Source organism: Pieris brassicae, chromosome 11 (genome assembly GCF_905147105.1).
Source record: "Pieris brassicae chromosome 11, ilPieBrab1.1, whole genome shotgun sequence".
In the NCBI taxonomy this organism is placed as follows: Eukaryota; Metazoa; Arthropoda; class Insecta; order Lepidoptera; family Pieridae; genus Pieris; species Pieris brassicae.
The window spans coordinates 7,306,928-7,325,147 of record NC_059675.1 but is presented as its reverse complement, the minus strand read 5'-3'; the positions used below and the strand labels follow the sequence as shown (position 1 = coordinate 7,325,147).

At 31.3% G+C, this 18,220-nt stretch overlaps 1 protein-coding gene across 1 annotated transcript; it reads left to right on the top strand.

Annotated features, from left to right (window-relative positions):
- The first annotated feature begins 1,317 nt into the window (after nt 1-1,317).
- Nucleotides 1,318-18,126, top strand: LOC123716474. The gene is made up of 27 exons (XM_045672238.1): nt 1,318-1,526; nt 1,590-1,699; nt 1,896-1,986; nt 2,370-2,555; nt 2,746-3,128; nt 3,314-3,382; nt 3,446-3,611; nt 3,852-4,025; nt 4,422-4,571; nt 4,906-5,064; nt 5,145-5,254; nt 6,501-6,591; nt 7,226-7,408; nt 8,417-8,799; nt 8,869-8,937; nt 9,064-9,232; nt 9,931-10,110; nt 10,393-10,578; nt 11,339-11,602; nt 11,675-11,784; nt 13,109-13,199; nt 13,519-13,701; nt 14,481-14,866; nt 15,452-15,520; nt 16,183-16,348; nt 16,808-16,987; nt 17,758-18,126. The coding sequence occupies exons 1-27, from the start codon at nt 1,388-1,390 to the stop codon at nt 17,916-17,918; spliced, it is 4,608 nt and encodes a 1,535-aa protein (XP_045528194.1). The 5' UTR covers nt 1,318-1,387; the 3' UTR covers nt 17,919-18,126.
- Nucleotides 18,127-18,220: the final 94 nt, after the last annotated feature.

Below are 18,220 nucleotides of genomic sequence, written 5' to 3'. Positions count from 1 at the left end.
TTACGACCTGCATCGACGTAAGGCTATTTTAGCCAAACCAACATGGCACACCTACTTCTATATCCCATTCAGCGCTGGCGCAAGAAATTATATAGGTTATATTATTATCTCAATATATGATCCAAAACTTAATTGTGTTAGCACTCAAAAACCATCACAACTATACAGAATGATGTTGTAAAAACTTTTATTATGATGATTATGAATTGTTTATTTTTGGAAGATTATTATGTCGGCTTTAATTGTAATAATCAAACAGTATGGTTAGTCAATATGGATAGAGTGAAGTGAGTGATTAATTCTGAATTTCAATTGGATTGTTGCAGGACGTAAATTACAACGATCGAAATGAAGCTGTGTATCGAAATCGTGTGCTTTATACCAGTCTCCAAGACGAACGAAGATTGTATTTGTTTTTATTACTATGTTCCACAAACGACGCAACCAATTGACGTCAAATTTCAAGATCGATATAAGGAAGCACATTTAAGTAAATTAAATGTCGTCCAAATATTTTTACTTAATTTTTAATAAATATTGTACATTCGTTATATGAGTACAATGCCTTTTCCTCCGTTCATTGAGTCAAAACCCGGTCAGCATTTTTAGACAAGCTAGAGAACGAGACAGTTCTATGCTATCATTGGGAAGCTGGTTAAAAAAATTAGCGCTATTTAAGAATTTACGTTCGTCGTTTTATCATTCCGATTGTCCATTGTTTGTTGATTGTTTATAAGCCTAGATACAATAATGAGAAATATATTTTTGGGAAAATAAAATACAAAGTTCTTACTCTATTTCTGATAACTGTGGCTGGTAAAAATAGATTTTGATTGATTGATTTTGAAGTTTTGGTCTCACTTTGTGACTACCAGGGTAAGATTACACACATATGCACAATTTACTAAGTAAACGATACCTTACATTGCGTTGCATCGCTTTTATTTATTTCTAAGAGACGTTTATGTATAAAAAAAATATTCGAAGATTTCATTTTCCATATATTCGTCCTCGTTTCTCGAATATTTAATATCACTAATGAGAGAGAATAATCTAGTTTTTGATTCTTTATAGTAGTAATTTAAAGAGGTTTAGATGTTGAATGGAGAACAAAAAAGCACAACACGACAGATTCAGAAAGTATTAAAATGGCACACTAATATACCAGGTTAGATTTGTTTGTCAGATAGTTGCGTTATATTGTATATTCTCCTTAACATATAACCTTGCCAATAAGGGTCAAGAGTCATTTTTACTGTAATAATGTTGGCTTATCAGATATTTGTTATTTATAAAACAAATACGACCGATCCGTTTATAAATTCACACATTGGTGATGAGTTCGATTGTCTCTATCTTTATTTGATTCGTAATTAAAATATTAGCAATGTTTATGTGGTTAATTTTAATTATTATATTCCTCATTGCGTTGAATCTGTTAATGAAAAATGAAAGTTTTGATAAAATTCCTGGACCACGTGGGCTTTTCTTATTGCAAAATTCCTTAGATTTTCTTACGGACTCAGGTATGTTTTTTAATGATAAGTAATGAATAATACATTCATGTATTGATCTGTGTATTTTTGTAGCTACAACATTCCGATATTTCACGGAGCTATGTAATAAATATAAAAAAATATTTCGAGTGAAATTGGGTTTTGAGAAAATTGTTATTCTTCACAATCCTGAAGACGTAGAGGTATGTAACTAAAAGTGCATGACAATGAGAGGAGGAAACATTTAAGAGACCATACTGTACCGTACACAGGTTTATAATTTATTGCAATATGTAGTGTATATGGGAATTTAAAAAAATCTTATAGACTTTTTTGGGGTTTTTGTGTGAGATTATAGGCAGCCAAAGAGAAACTATTTATAACCACTTATTTTCGCAGATTCTCATATCTGGGACCAAGTATAATAAAAAAGGATTTTTGTACGGTTTCATACAGCCATGGCTTCAAGATGGCTTGCTTCTGAGCAATGGTATAGTATCTATAATATTTTTATAGTTTTCATAAGACGGTTTGATCAGAAATAGTTGGATTGGAAAATCGGACATAAAAGAAGAAAGTTTTCTAAGTGAAACTTTGATAAATATTTTTTTCTGATGCTTATTAGTGGCTGGCAATTATGTCATCACTGTCTTCACTGCCCTCTGTGCCTTTCTGCCCAAAATAAAAGCTGATGAAGTACACGTCACAGTTCTATTATATTTTAAACTTCTTCCAACATAGAATCTATTTTGATGTCTGCATACATTACTACAGGATATTTAAATAATACAACTTTTAAACATGTATGATAAGTTGAATTATTATTTATAATATTTGCATCCTTGTTATTTAGATAATAATATTGCATTTTAGGAGAAAAATGGCATGAGCGGCGGAAAATTTTAACACCAGCTTTCCATTTTAACATTTTGCGCAGCTTCAACACAATTCTGGTTGAAAACTCCGCTAAACTTGTGCAACGAATCAAATTTGAGACAGAAAAGCCCCAAACTGATATTATGGATATAGTAACTGATTTTACATTAAAATCTGTATGTGGTGAGGACTTTATAGTTATTATAACTAGTATAAATAATATGCATACTGTAGAAAATCCTAATTGGTGTGAATAACAATTTTAATTGGACACCAAATAATCAGATTATTTTTATATCCCCTTTAAAAAAGCTTGACAACGATCATGGTTATATATGTAGGAAGGTACGTTAAGTGATAAAAGTGTTTACAGAAACCGCCATGGGAACCAAGTTAGATGAAGAAACATCAGAGTTCGCCAAAACTTACAAAAATGCCATACACGAATTGGGATCAATTGTTTGCCATCGAGCCCAAAGGGTTTGGATGTATTCTAATTTCGTGTTTCGACTCTCACATTTTGGAAGACGTCAAAAAAGGATTCTAGACATGACTAGTTCATTTAGAAACAAGGTTATCCAAAAACGTAGAGTGGATTTCGTTGATACGAAAAAAGAAATTGATAAATATGATGAAGACCAAAATCTTTATGGGAAAAAGAGATTAGCAATGTTAGACATATTATTACAAGCTGAGAAAAATGGCACTATTAACAGTAATGGTATAGATGAAGAAGTGGACACTTTTATGTTTGAGGTATATAGAAGAAAAAAATGTCGTCATCAAACAATCCACGTAATATTAAATAAGTTTATGATATCTTTTCTTTCATGAAATTAGATATAAGTAATAGAATTTAAAAAGTTGTCGTGACTTATCTTGTGTTCGTAATTTATCTTTCTTCTTATTATTGTCTGTAACATGTGTATCTATCCTTTAAGGGCCACGACACCACAGCTACAGCACTTCAATATACTTTTATGATTTTGGCTAACCATCAAGATATTCAGGTAGGTAAGTAGTGGAATATTTCAGACATAGAAAACTATCTCACGATCTTATACCCTTTGCAGAATAAAATAGTAGAAGAAACGAATCAAATTCTCACCTCCGACCAAACTCCGACAATAAATGATTTATCACAAATGAAATATTTGGAATGTTGCATTAAAGAGAGTTTAAGAATGTTTCCACCAGTTTTCTTCATTTCTAGAAGAATTGAGAAACCACTTAAGTTAGGTAAGCTTAGTACTTTTTCTAAATAATAACATCTAAACTTCGTTAGCTTTTACCCATAAATACCTCATAGATATATGTTGCATAGAAAGCGATATTGTACTTGCGATATTAATACTGCACCGATAAATGGAACACAAAACTATTGTCTAATCTTAACAGTAGTACAATTTTGCTATATATGTTATTAATAATATATTTTATTTGTTTGAATGTATTCTATGTGGTATCTCACCTTCGTAGCTACTTTTGAATGCCCAGCTGGTTCAGATGTGAACATAATGATTCGAGAACTACACCACGACTGTCAGCAGTTTAGAGAACCTTTTGAATTTATACCAGAAAGATTTATGAAGAAACCAACTTGGCACCAGTACGCTTACATCCCATTTAGCGCTGGACCAAGGAATTGTATTGGTGATTATAATTATAAATACATGTACAATAATTATAAGCCTTGGCCTCAGATATATATAATGTTGATAGTATTTTGTGGCTATCGCATTACTTAGATTTTTGGGTTTAAGATGTATGCTTGTTTTCTTTGACTTTACTAACACTTAAAAAGTTCTAGTTCACGAGTTTTAGTTTAGTACTAGTTATTTTATTAGTTTGCACACAATTTAAAAAAAAACGATATAAATGAATACTTTTACAATTTACTTAAAATAATAAGGAAAATAACTAATAAATAATGGAGATAATTGTTGATTGCGTCTGTGTCAAGGGTAATTTAACATATTATCTTTTATGAAATGAGTGTACATGGGTTACAATTCATATACGGGAAGTAAATACATTAAATACTTTTAGGTCAAAAATTTGCTATGATGGAGATGAAAATTGCTTTATCCACGGTGCTACGACGTTATAGAGTCCTACCGATTACAAAACCAGACGACATAATCTATCTTGCCGACTTTATCCTACGCCCTAAGGAACCAATTTTAGTCAAATTTGAAAAACGAATTTAATCCATGTTAGGTTTTAGGAATATTGTTCTTCGTGCTATTTAAGAAATAATCGTGACTTTACAGCGTATTATTAACCACGAATGCTGTAAATTTTATGCCTTTATTATTTATTTTATTATCTACGTAAGAATGTTATTGACGAATACGTTTTCAAGTTGTTAAAAGAAATAGATAGTAGTGTTTAGTCATCCGGGTTAGCAATACCTCCGACGACTACATAGTCGGGAAATTATCTAGAATTATATAATTTTTTTTAATCGTTTTCAAAGCAGTGATAATAAAAATCTGTTTAGTTTTGTTAAGAGTGATTTTTTTAAGGAACTAAACCAAAATGTATTTTTCTGTGTATTTCATTATTGGAATATTGTGTGTTTTGCATATTGTATTTAATTACAATAAAACCGCAAGGATGATGAGAAAAATTCCAGGATTTCGATTTAATTTTATAGTTGGGAACGCATTAGAAATATTAGTGACATCAGGTAACTTAAACGTATTTTTTTTTTCAAATATCATATATATTCAATTAAACGCGATATAAAGTTTTAATAAATTGTTTTAGAGGTATTATTCGCTAAGGCAAGGGTTTGGGCATCACGATTTCATGGCATATATGGATTTTATGTGTATCCAAATAGTTGTATTAATATATACAATGCCGAAGATGTTAAAGTAAGTCGCTATATCATGTATAATACGAGTATGATCGTGTTTGAGTACCAAGATAATCATAATGCATATGCAAAAATTAGAATCTTAAATTAATTAATATATCGCTTGCGTTTAATATATTTAAAAGATCAGGTTGATTGCCCCAACCATTTAACTACCCCCTGTCATATATAAAACATCAGATAAAGCAGAGAACTCTAGAAGTATGGAACGAGCGCTACCTGGGGGGTGAAACAGCTGCAACTATAAAATTATTTATCGGAAATGTAAGAACAGCGTATAAGTTAATAAAAGAGAAGCGTTTCACTCCCCAGATGGCGCAAATTCTTACAGGGCACGGAGCCTTTGCACATTACCTGCATAGGTTTAAAATTAGGTCAAGCCCAACATGTGCCTGCAGTAATGAAGAACAAACAGTGGAACATGTACTTCTACACTGCCCTATATTCGCAGCGTCCAGGCACGACCTGGAGCAACAAATGCAGATGACTGTACAGAACATGTTAATAACGGTTCTGCGAAAAAAATATTAAATATTTAAAGGAGGCAAACAAAACCGAAAGCGCGGGTCTCGCGAGTAATTGCGCCCCGGCTCGCCCATGAATATTGTAAATAAAAATATTACTGACGCGTAGCCCGCCATTCGCGAATTAATAGAATTAATTAAATGTATATTGTTTTTATTTTTGGAAAAAATGTGGTATAAAAAGTCCCTGGAGAATATGGCAGGGGAGTAAAGTGTTATAAATTAATAAAAAAAACCATTTAACTAAATTTCAATTTCGTGTAACTTCTAGATATCAGGCATCCAACTTTTCCATTTGTCCCTTTGCGCTTTCAGAAGAGCGCGTTTTGGTTAAAACTCACCGATACGAACGAATCCTAACTATGGATATCCGGTCTGGATATCCATAGTTCCTCCTCTCACACTTTGAAATCAATTTTTCGTTATAATTTATAAATCGATGTATTTTTTCTCTTCGTGTTTTTATATGCATTTAAGTGCTTGTTACATTAAATTGTATGTACCTAGCGTTGGCAAGCTTTTTTAAATAAATAATAATACCGCGTGATTCCTATTAAAACTTTCTTCCTTCAAGTATAATTATGTTCATTATGGGTTGGTACTTAAACTTTCGTGATTTGCCGTAGAACATTGAAACCACTACAGCATAAGCATATATTGACGCTGTAAAGGACAAAAGAAAGTTAGTTAATGCTTTGTAAATAAAGTCTTATATTACAGATAGTACTTTCTTCTTTCAAATATCATCAGAAAAGTATGATTTACACGTTATTGAGACCTTGGCTACAAAATGGGCTTCTCGTCAGCAAAGGTATTTAACTATGTCTATTAACTTTTCTTACACACGATATACTTATGTAAATATTATATATAGTCTATTCTAATAGTATAAAAAGGTAATGTTTGTGAGGAGGTAATTTCTGGATCTACTAGTCTTCAAAATTAAACTGATTTTGAAGACTATTTTACCAATAGAATGTATTGTTGTAAGTGTAGGCTATATATAAACAGGAAAACTAATTACGTAAAGAAGAATTTGTTTTTCGGTTTTGTAAAGTAAATCGGTATAAAACCGGCCGAATGAAGATACGTTTCTTACGAACTCTGCCTTAACGATGAGACATGAAAAAGTTTTAAAGCTTGATAATGCCTACAGTAATGTCATACTACAGCATATATTTAACATCTATTTTATATAAAAATCTTGTCATCTACCGCCTCTATCTATCTTAATATCTAGAATGATTCATGGGGAAGGGATAGGTATAGAACTTTTCAGGGTTTACAATTCACGATTAACAAGCGATTCGATTTTTCATCGCCCGTTTGAATTTTCTCCTATTAATTATTCGAAATACAAATGTGTCAGTTAAACATTTAAATTTTGTAGTTAAGGTTAGTCCACATTAAAAATATAATCTTAATCAATCAGTTTTTATTTAAAGGATCACAATGGCAAGAACGCAGAAAAATTCTTACACCAACATTCCATTTTAATATCTTAAAAACATACTACCCTGCTATGGTGGACAGTACGGCACGTCTTTTGGAAGTATTAGATAAAACAAATGAAAAAGCAACGGATATACCCTCTGTCATATCGGAATTTACTTTGACAACCATTTGCGGTAAATATTATGGCAAAAAATACAATACTTTTATATTAAATTTAATTCGATCTCTTCCCTGACACGAATGGGACTTTATTGTATTAGACTGCTTCTTATACTTTGATTTGCTTGGACTATTTTCCAAGGGATAAACAAACCACCTGTTAGTACTTTATTTTGTTAACATAGCTTTTACACATTGAAAGAAAACACTTTTTTAACCGGATTCAAGCTATTTGTATTATTATAAATTTCACGTCACGGTGACCACGCACACTGTAATGCACGCGAAACGACGGAAATTTTTTAAACTTACAATGATGTAAATAATTATAAGTTTATAATAATACAAATAGCTTTAATCCGGTTAAAAAAGTGTTTTCTTTTCAACCACCTGTTGTCGTAGGCTGCAAGACTGTTTAATGTTTATTTCTTTTTAAAGTTTCTGACCTATCAATTCACATAGATTCTCCGGGTACATTCTATGTTCGGGGTGTGTTTATATGAACATTAACTGGGTAATGCAGTTTTAGTTATCTAGATGGCCAAACGCCGGACAGTCCAGCAGCATGTACACAGGCCCATGTGTGTTCAGTCTTGTTATCGAAATACCCCTGGCCCGAAGTTTAAATCAGTTGTGTAGGTATTGCGCAAAACACCATCATCATTTGGAGAATTCGTGCAGTAGGTCTTAATTTTAATTAATTTATATCCTGTTTTAGTGTCCGATATGAAACAATTTTAACATTGTTTGTTTTAGCTTTTCTGTATCCCTTCCTCCAGTTTTCTATTGTTTTACTCCTTATAATGAATTTTATGTAAGAAATAGGGCATTTGTCATATGAAGGACCGCATTGATTGAACTTCGCCAATTCGTCTCCTCCTTCTTTTTCGCAATACCTACGTTTACCTATTTCCTGGTTTTTTCTTTTGTGTTTTTTTTAGTTTTGTGAAAGTGCAGTTATATTTTTTTGAATTTCTTTACTTAACCTTATAACAATTTCAAACACCAGTATTTATTTTCAGAAACTGCGATGGGAACAAAGCTACACGAGGATGCTGGCGGCAAAAAGTACAAGGACGCTATCCACGATATAAAGAATGTATTGTTTCATAGATTCGTTTACATACCACTTGCTATAGACTTTATATTTCGTTTAACGCCTTTATACAAACGCCATACAAAATCCCTATCCACCATTCGTAACTTTACTCAGAACGTAATAAAAAATAGAAAGGAACGGCTTAAAGATATTTCACAAACGAATGTTGTAACTAACGATACTGATAAGGATTTACACTATGGGAAAATCCGGACAGCATTTTTAGACTTCTTAATATCAGCACAAAAGGAAGGATTAACGGATGATGTTGGCATTCAAGAAGAAGTGGACACTTTTATGTTCGAAGTAAGGATGGAAACTCTTTTGATATCATTAATTAATGAGTTACTTAAAATTTACAATATATGTTTTCAGGGTCACGATACCGTATCATCTGCTATAACGTTTTGTCTACTATTGTTAGCAGAGAATAAAGCGATACAGGTAAGAGTTTTATACCCATCACTTCGTATACAAAGAGCTATATTAAAATCAAACTAAAAATTTATGTGATACAATATTAGTGACACGATGGACAAGAAAATCTCTATAATTTTTTAATAATTGCAGAACAGAGTAGTAGACGAACTACAAACAATATTTCTTGGAGATACAAGAACCGCTACATTGGAAGATTTATCGTCAATGCACTATCTTGAATGCTGCATTAAAGAAAGCATGAGGTTGTATCCACCGGTGCCATTTATCAGTAGAAAACTACCAGAAGCCGTCACATTAAGTAAGTTCAAATAAACAACCAATAAATTATTATTTTAAAAACATAGTAAATTTCTCTTGTTAGAAGTATGAAGTATGTAATTCATTAAAGTTAGGTGTTTATAAATATAGGTATAATTACAACAACAAATATAACATATAATTGCACAATATAATAAATAAGGAAATGCGGTAACGGAGCGCTTAATATTCACATCCTCGTAAAGTTAAAGTACTGAATACAACGCGTAAGTAATTACTTTAGTATAATTTATTATACAATCCCGGCATTTGCTTAAGATTAAATTTTTCCCGGAAATTTAAACAATTGTAAAATTGTGATAATCAAATACTGTATTAATCTGGTTATTTTAAAACATGCGTATTTTTTCTTGTTACTGTTAAAAATAACAATGTTAATAATGAACTTTATGGGGAATTAAAACATGTTAATTACTATATATTAATAAAATAACGTATAAAACGACGTACTCCATATTATATTTTCAGCCTAGAATTAGAACTTGGACCATTGGAATTTAAGGTCCTCCAGTTTTGTTTATGAAAAGTTAAAAAAAGGACATATTGAAGAAAATTTGCTATGAAAATTTCTTTAAAATTTATGTCTTAATTAGATTTCGATAAACTCGTTTTCAGACTCAGAGTTTAAAGAGTTTTCTGAAAGTCTTCTGGTAAAGTAATAAAGTTATTGGGTTTCAGGTAACTACGTGGTGCCCAAAGGATCGATGTGCCACATACATATCTTTGACCTCCATCGGCAAGAAAGTTTATTTGAGAATTCTTTAAAATTTGATCCAGATCGGTTCCTGCCGGAAAACAGTATCGGTAGGCACCCATACGCCTATATCGCGTTTAGTGCTGGGCCAAGAAATTGTATTGGTAACTTTTTAACTAATATATTGTTAATACATTCGAATAATTTATACATTGACGACTGCACGTAAGATTAGGGTAAAAATAATTGATAAACAGCATAACCTACATAAATGTTTAAAAACCAATTCTCTCGTGCATTATCAATTTCTACTCCATAGTAAAAAGTGGGTCTTGTGTTTGAAATGGCAATACATTCTTTAATTGTTTTAACTATCAATAAAACATTCAGAAATACATTTTATGCGCATATAAAACATACATGTACATCAAACAATAAAATTTCAGGTCAAAAATTTGCCATGATGGAGATGAAGTTAGTTTTATCATCCATACTTAGAAGATTTGAAATTAATCCCGCCACGAAATGTGAAGATTTGAAGTTTACAGCTGATATAATTTTAAAGAATTCAAAACCGATAAAGATGAAGTTCATCCGAAGGCTTGGCGTGAGAATAGGATCTGATGATTTATAATTTATTTGTAATGTATACTATACATAACTTTAATAATGAGTTCCATTAGCATATTATCAAGCAATTATATTATTATATATTAGTTCAAAAGGTTAGCACCGGAATAACATCAAGTGCGCGGAGTAAAAGCAATGAATTATCCTGGTAATACGTTTTAGAAAATAAGGAATAACTAGTTACATGACTGTCTAATCTGTTGAAGTCAAATCTACCACTCGTTGAAAGACATGACGATTAGTATAGTGTACAACTGCCAAAAAGTGTCGTCGATATTAACTTTTTCATAAAACAACATTTTGTCGTATTAATATTTCCATCTACTTTAATCCAATATAATAATATATATTAATATAGAAAAGAAAAATATAAAATGTCAAAGATATGTTTTTTTTATTGGGGACAAACGGGACCACTAGATGTTAAGCGACACCGCTGACCTGCCACCGAATGGATGATGTGTACGTTACACACTACTCGTCCAATCATTGCCGTACTTATTTTTTCGAAACTCAATGTATTTTCGTTTTATACGAAACCATCTCCTCACAAACTATTGAATATTATTTATACACATTTCGCGCAGTAAAATTTTCCCGCCAATAATTTCAGATAGTTTTATATTTTATCACATTTAACACAATATAATATTAATTAAATTGTTTTATTGTGGAAGGTTCAGGTTACGTAAACACAGTAATTAATCTACACATTTAGACGGACATAAATATATACTTTATATCATTAAATGTTGTATCTTATATGGAGATATAATTATAATGATAAAAGCACAATCGAAGTGGGCATTGTTTACGAGACGCGTATAAAGTACGTTGTAATCGATGTAAACCAATTTCTTGTATTTAAAATGTTAACAATTATATTATTTACATTAGTGGGGATATTATGTTTAGTGGAATTGTTCGTCAACTATAATGAAAACGCTAGAATTATACGGAAAATTCCAGGCTTTAAAAATGTGTTTTTTTTTGGAAATTCCACTGTTGTTTTTGGAATGGATTCAGGTAAAAACATATAGATTGTTTTGTCGTAAGAACACGTAGCGTAGTGTATGTTAAAAACAATTTCTGTTACAGTCGGGTTGTTCAAGTTTGGCAGGGAATGTGCTAAAAAATTCAATGGAATTTATAGATTCTACAGTTTATCCATAGCAGCAGTTAATGTTTTTAATCCCAGTGACGCAGAGGTATGTCCGTTTAATACGTTAATTAGTGTGATTTTTTAAATTTAATCTATGTGTCACTAATTCATAACCAGACGTTTGTATGTAACATAATGATAAAAGAACTTACCAAAAACAAGATAGTTGTTAAGGATATTTTATAGTTCCAGAACACTTATCAACTTTATCACATGAAAACAAGTTTAATTATAACAATTCCAAGTCTCAACATAGTTATCTACATTTGGTATGGCCATGAACTGTTCAATAATAATATTTATATTATGACAAAGTTCTAAATTAAGTAGATATCGATTATAGTCAGGTTGAATATGTTTTTATGTCTATTTTCAGCACAAAACAATTTGTTATTAAGTAGACAATTTTACCTTGCCCTTTTCGATGTCGTTAGTTCATTGCATATGATAATATATACAATACAGCATACATAAAAGTTTTATTTGTGCAATTTTTAAAATTTGTATTTATTTATTTATAAGGTATTTATTGAAAGCAGATCAAATACTTTTTTATTACTAGCAGTGTGCCGCTTAATCTAAAACTCATAAGCTCTAGAGTTTATTTATTTGTTTGGTTTGACTATCGAGTACGAGGAGGAGGACGTTGAGCGTCATACTACTAGTACCTAATAGAAGCAGAGCGTGAATTAAATTTTAAAAAAATCGGTCATGATTTGAAATATCTCCTTTAGGTTGACTCAATTTATCAAAAGCTAATAACCAATCGAAATATATTTTAGGGCTTTTTGACAGGCACGAGCTTCAGTAATAGCGACTATGAGGAACATAAATAATTATTAATCACTTTAACATCTCCATAGATATTTAAATCAAACACAGTCATACTGTCATATAATATACTTATGGCATAAAGCATATTTATTTGGATTAATTAATTCTTAGCTCTTGATAAGAAAAACACTTTTTGAACGGATTGAAGCTATGTATTATTATTATATTATATCATCGTGACCACGCACGCTGAAAAGCACGCGAAACGTCGGAATTAAAAATTAAAATTATGTTAATAATTATAAGTTTTTAATAATAATACATAGCTTCAATCCGTTCAAAAAGAGTTTTTCTTATCAAAAGCTAATAATTAATTAATCCAAATAAATATGCTTTATGCCATAAGTATATTATATGACAGTATGACTGTGTTTGATTTAAATATCTATGGAGATGTTAAAGTGATTAATAATAATTTATGTTCCCCATAGTCGCTATTACTGAAGCTCGTGCCTGTCAAAAAGCCCTAAAATATATTTCGATTGGTTATCAAATAAATGAAATATCAGGAAATAATGAGGTATATTGATTTTCAGATTGTCATGTCAACTATGAAGCATCATGAGAAAAGTGTTATTTATAAATTTTTCAAACCGTGGCTTCATGAAGGTTTATTAGTAAGCAAAGGTAAAAATTTGTGTCATTGTTCAACTATTTTTTACATGCCAATCCAAATTAAAATGGTTTGCTTTAAGCTTTTCCAAGACTTTTAGTACTATGGCTATTTTAATGAATTGATATTGTACGACTAAATATCGTTAAAATTGTCCCAAATAATAGTTAATGAAGAAAAGTAGTGAAAAGTTACCAAGATTTATATGCTTTGTTTTTTGAACTTATATTAACAGGCTGTTGTGTATGGCCTAACCTAACGTTAAAATATTTTAATCGGCAACAATTTACCATGTCAAATAGATAATAATGCGTGTACACTATGTTTTTCAAGGATCAAAATGGCAAGAACGAAGAAAAATTCTTACATCAGCATTTCATTTCAACATTTTGCGCAAATATTTCCTAATAATTGAAGAAAATAGCCAGAAGCTGGTGAATGTAATAGACGAAAACAGTGGGGAATCCGTCGATATCGTTCCAATATTGAGCGAATACACCCTTAACTCTATAAGTGGTATGTTAGTTTTTAAGACAAACGAATGTTACTCGTTATATTCAATTTAAACACCCCATTTTGAACACTGGTATATAATAGGTGCAACTAATTATATATATTCATCATAAATTAGTATTTATATTACATATTTTAGCAGTTTACAACCAATGTTTAAATTTGTTGAGAATTGTAGTTATGTAGAATAGAGCTGTGTTGGCCTAGCGGCCTCAGCGTGCGACTCTCATCCCTGAGGTTATAGGTTCGATTCCCGGGTGTGCACCAATGGATTTTCATTTTATGTGCGCAATAATTGCATTAAACATTACCTCGATCGGTGAAGGAAAACATCGTGAGGAAACCGGCTTGCCTTAGACCCAAAAAGTCGATGGCGTGCGTCAGGCACGGCACAGCAGCGCGTGATCAGGCTGATCACCTACTTGCCTATTCGATTAACAAATGATCATGAAACAGATACATAAATCTGAGGCCCAGATCTAAAAAGGTTGTAGCGCCATTGATTTATTTTATGTAGAATACGTCAAGTACCTAAAAAATTAATATGCCAAATGGAGTCTATTCCATTTGGCATATTAATTTTTTGCTGCCCACGACACGGGATCAAGGAATAAAACCTAAAATAACCCCTTATTTATCCACATCTTATTGACATATACAACAACTATTTGACAAAAATAGATATAAATAAAATTTCTAGCCCCTCTTTTAACTATATATACTTTTTATTATGTGTAATAAAGTTTTTATCTCTTTTTTTATACGATTTTTCTATTTTACAGAAAGTGCAATGGGGGTAGAGCTTGACAAAGACCCCATGTATTCAGGACTTACTTATAAGAACGCAGTATACGAAACAATTAAAATTTTTGTTTATCGTTTCATGCGAATTTACCTCTATCCAGACTTTTTGTTTAACCTGAGTCCTAGTGGCATCAAACAGGAGCGATATTTATCGATCATTCATACGTTTATCAGAAATGTTATCAATAAAAGGAAAAAAATTCAAAATAATGAAATAGAAAGCGACTCCATAGCTGACAATGATCATTACGCTTATAAGAAGAAAAGACGAGCAGCTATGTTAGATTTGCTAATCTCGGCTGAGAAGGAAGGACTTATTAACGATGATGGGATTTTAGAAGAAGTTAACACTTTCATGTTTGAGGTAAGTTTCAATTATTGTGTATTAGGTTAAATATGAACTCAGCCCTTATATTCCACAAATAATTATTTTAACCCCATTAAATCATTATTCATCTTCATCAAAAAACAAAGCTGGGTGATTTCTTTTCAACATTTTTATCAACATTCGCATATGACTTTTTTTTATTAATTAACGATTATCTCGGCAAAAGATAGTTAAAGTTCTATTGTAGAGGTCGTGTACTTGTTGAATATATATATATATGTATCATTTCATTTATTTGTATGAATACAATTTAATCCGTATTTGATATCTAGTAATTATGTAATCAATCACAGGTAAAATCTAGATAACAAAACGAAATCTACTGTAAACATGTTAAATCATAAGAAAATGATAAAATGAAATTTCATCCGTGTGGAACTTAATATGCTGTTTGGCAAATCAATTGGAACAACCAAAATTGTGTTTTTCTCGGATTCTTATCAAACTACAGTACACAGAGGCTTCCGGAGTCACCTTTACATTCCACTGGTGGATTGTTTTGCATCTGTTCGTCTATAGGCGCAAAATCTTGGTTATAAACGTAAATAAATTACATTTCAGGGTCATGATACAACAGCGGCCGGTTTGACATTGTGCTTACTGACATTAGCCGAGAATCAAGATGTTCAGGTAATCATAAATAATAATAATCCTGTGGGAATTCCACCCAACATGAGCCTTGATCTCAGATTGTCACCGTTTCTTTTATTCTCCTAAAGACAAGTAGGTCATTAACGTTTTGTCATTAACATGTCGTATTTTTGGGTCATGACATTCTTCTCACGATTTTTACCGTCGCTGTACGAGTTAGTTCGCCCATAGAAAATTCCTGCTAATGTGCACCGCTAGGCACACACTGCGACTAGACCAACAATACTCTAGTCAGGTAATTTTATGAAGAAATGGTCTATATCTATAGATATTTTATTTATTTAAATAATGGCGGGATAGTCATTATTATTTTTATGCCATTTTTGTTTCAAGGAGTGATAATCTTATATTACTAGGGATAGTATTATATCTAAATAGATATCACAATGATAAACACAATTATAATCTACTAATTACAAAAATTATCACATTTGATATTTGGTAGTATTAAAATTATAAATAAAATATATAAATATAAGAGAGATATATAAGACTTATAAAACACTAAGAGAATAGATTGATAAGAACTCTATTTGTTACCATGGCTACCATTTTACTTGGATAACGTCGGAGTAACAAACAAACTACTATTTAAAATCAATGTTTCTTAATAGGAGCGTAATCGATTTATTTTTATTCAGGAAAAAGTTTATCAAGAATTGCAAAGTATATTTAACGGAAGGGAAGATGTTACATTAGAAGATTTAACAATGATGAATTATTTGGAGCGATGCATTAAAGAAAGTATGCGATTATACCCGCCTGTTCCGTTTATTAGTCGCACTTTAACTGAAACAGTTAAATTGAGTATGTATTTTTTTATAACAATTATGTATTATTATCTAAAATCTTAAGATGACAATTTCTTCATACTGAACTGTATCTTGCTTGATCTTTCACTGACCGCGATATTAATGTAAGAAATTACATATACCAGAGACAATTGCAAATCACATTGTTTAAAAAGACAAAGAAGAACTCTGTTATTTATTAAAACTAGTTGCATTATTTTATTTAATCTACGCTTCTATATTTATTGATAGAAGACTTCTTTAATTAAAACGGTAAATTACCGTACACCGGTACATGATGAATTTGGTTAATTTACTAAGGGGACTTAATATGTATTATGGTTTGTATGTAAAAAAATGTATATGTGTGTATGTTGTAAAAGTTATAGGGATAGTACATAGACAGAAAAGTACAATCAACCCCTCGTTTTCAGTATCTTTTTATACTTTACCATCTCTAGTAAAAATTTTTTAGGTAACTACACGGTGCCTGTGGGAACTATGTGTCACATTCACATATACGATATGCATCGCCAGGAAAGCTTATTCAAGAACGCTGAAAAATTCGACCCTGACCGTTTTCTGCCTGAAAACAGTGTTGGACGACATCCTTACTCATATATCCCCTTCAGTGCAGGACCTAGAAATTGTATAGGTTGGTTAATATTGGTAGTTATAAAACTTGGCAATATCTAGCTTAGGGAAACTTCGCACATTAGCAATAAACCTAATTACGACATTTGAGCAACTGCGCCCACTACTGCTACTACACAACAACTACGAGAGAACTACTCCCAACAGCTAGTGATACTAAGCAAGTTCGATGCAGTTCTCTCAATAGCGCTAATAAATACGATGACGATTTAGTAAAGGTCGTCGAATATTCATCACTATTAAAAAGCTTTACATTAGACAAGTAATTAATATGTTCCTTTCACAACGAATGTTTCACATCTGGTAAAATGCGTTAAAATGTCTAAACTGAGCATGCATACCGATATTAACAATTAAAAAAATATGCAAATATTAGAGCGCTGAATAATGAAAGTAAGGCATGATAGGCATTCTGTAGCGATAATGTCAATTGAGGATAGTAGGTAGTAAGTAAATAGTAGCGAGTAAGTAATAATGTATTAAAAAATACAATAATCTTTGAAATAAAAAATGCCATTGATCAGTATAGGAAATGAACTAATACTGTAGTTGATATTGCACCATGTAGACTAATAATAAATATATTAATATATAAAATAGTAATAAAAATATTTTTTAAAGTTTACTAAATTTGAAATGAAGCTCTAAAACGTATTTGAATTAAATCTGAAGCATTAAAACCCCAAATAATTTTGGTTATAGTTAAACCCGGTTAGCACACTATGCGGGTTTGGCTTGGTTATTCTTACCAACTATCATTACTTATTGCAGGTCAAAAGTTCGCAATGATGGAAATGAAGTCGGCGCTGTCAGCTTTATTGAAAAATTACAAGCTGTTACCAGTTACAACATCGAAAGATCTTGAGTTCACAGCTGATTTAGTTTTACGAAATTCAAAACCTATATACCTTAAGTTTATTAAACGACATTGATGTTTTAACAGATTGCTATAGATTATATCAGATTGTTAAAACCTAAGTATAGAAACCGGCAAACATCTTGACGTTTGTGTCCCGCGCTGTGTACGATGCGCAAACTTTCCCCCCACTCCCTTGTTTAATGCTTAAGAAGTTTGCCGGTATCTGTACCTAATGTAATCATACTTATTACCAAGCTTTTTTAGTACACATTTAAATAAAGCATCGGATTATTAATTCCTTTTTTACGTATAAATTAGGATTATGTTAGAGTCCTTTAAATCTAAACATTACATAATCATAAAGGGTGAAGTATG

Bases quoted from the DNA above. Each gene is read 5' to 3' on its own strand.
- LOC123716474 (XM_045672238.1), top strand. From the start codon at position 1,388: ATGTTTATGTGGTTAATTTTAATTATTATATTCCTCATTGCGTTGAAT. The intron at 11,603-11,674 runs GTAAAAACATAT...TTTCTGTTACAG, and splicing joins TGTTTTTGGAATGGATTCAG to TCGGGTTGTTCAAGTTTGGC. The intron at 16,988-17,757 runs GTTGGTTAATAT...TACTTATTGCAG, and splicing joins AGGACCTAGAAATTGTATAG to GTCAAAAGTTCGCAATGATG.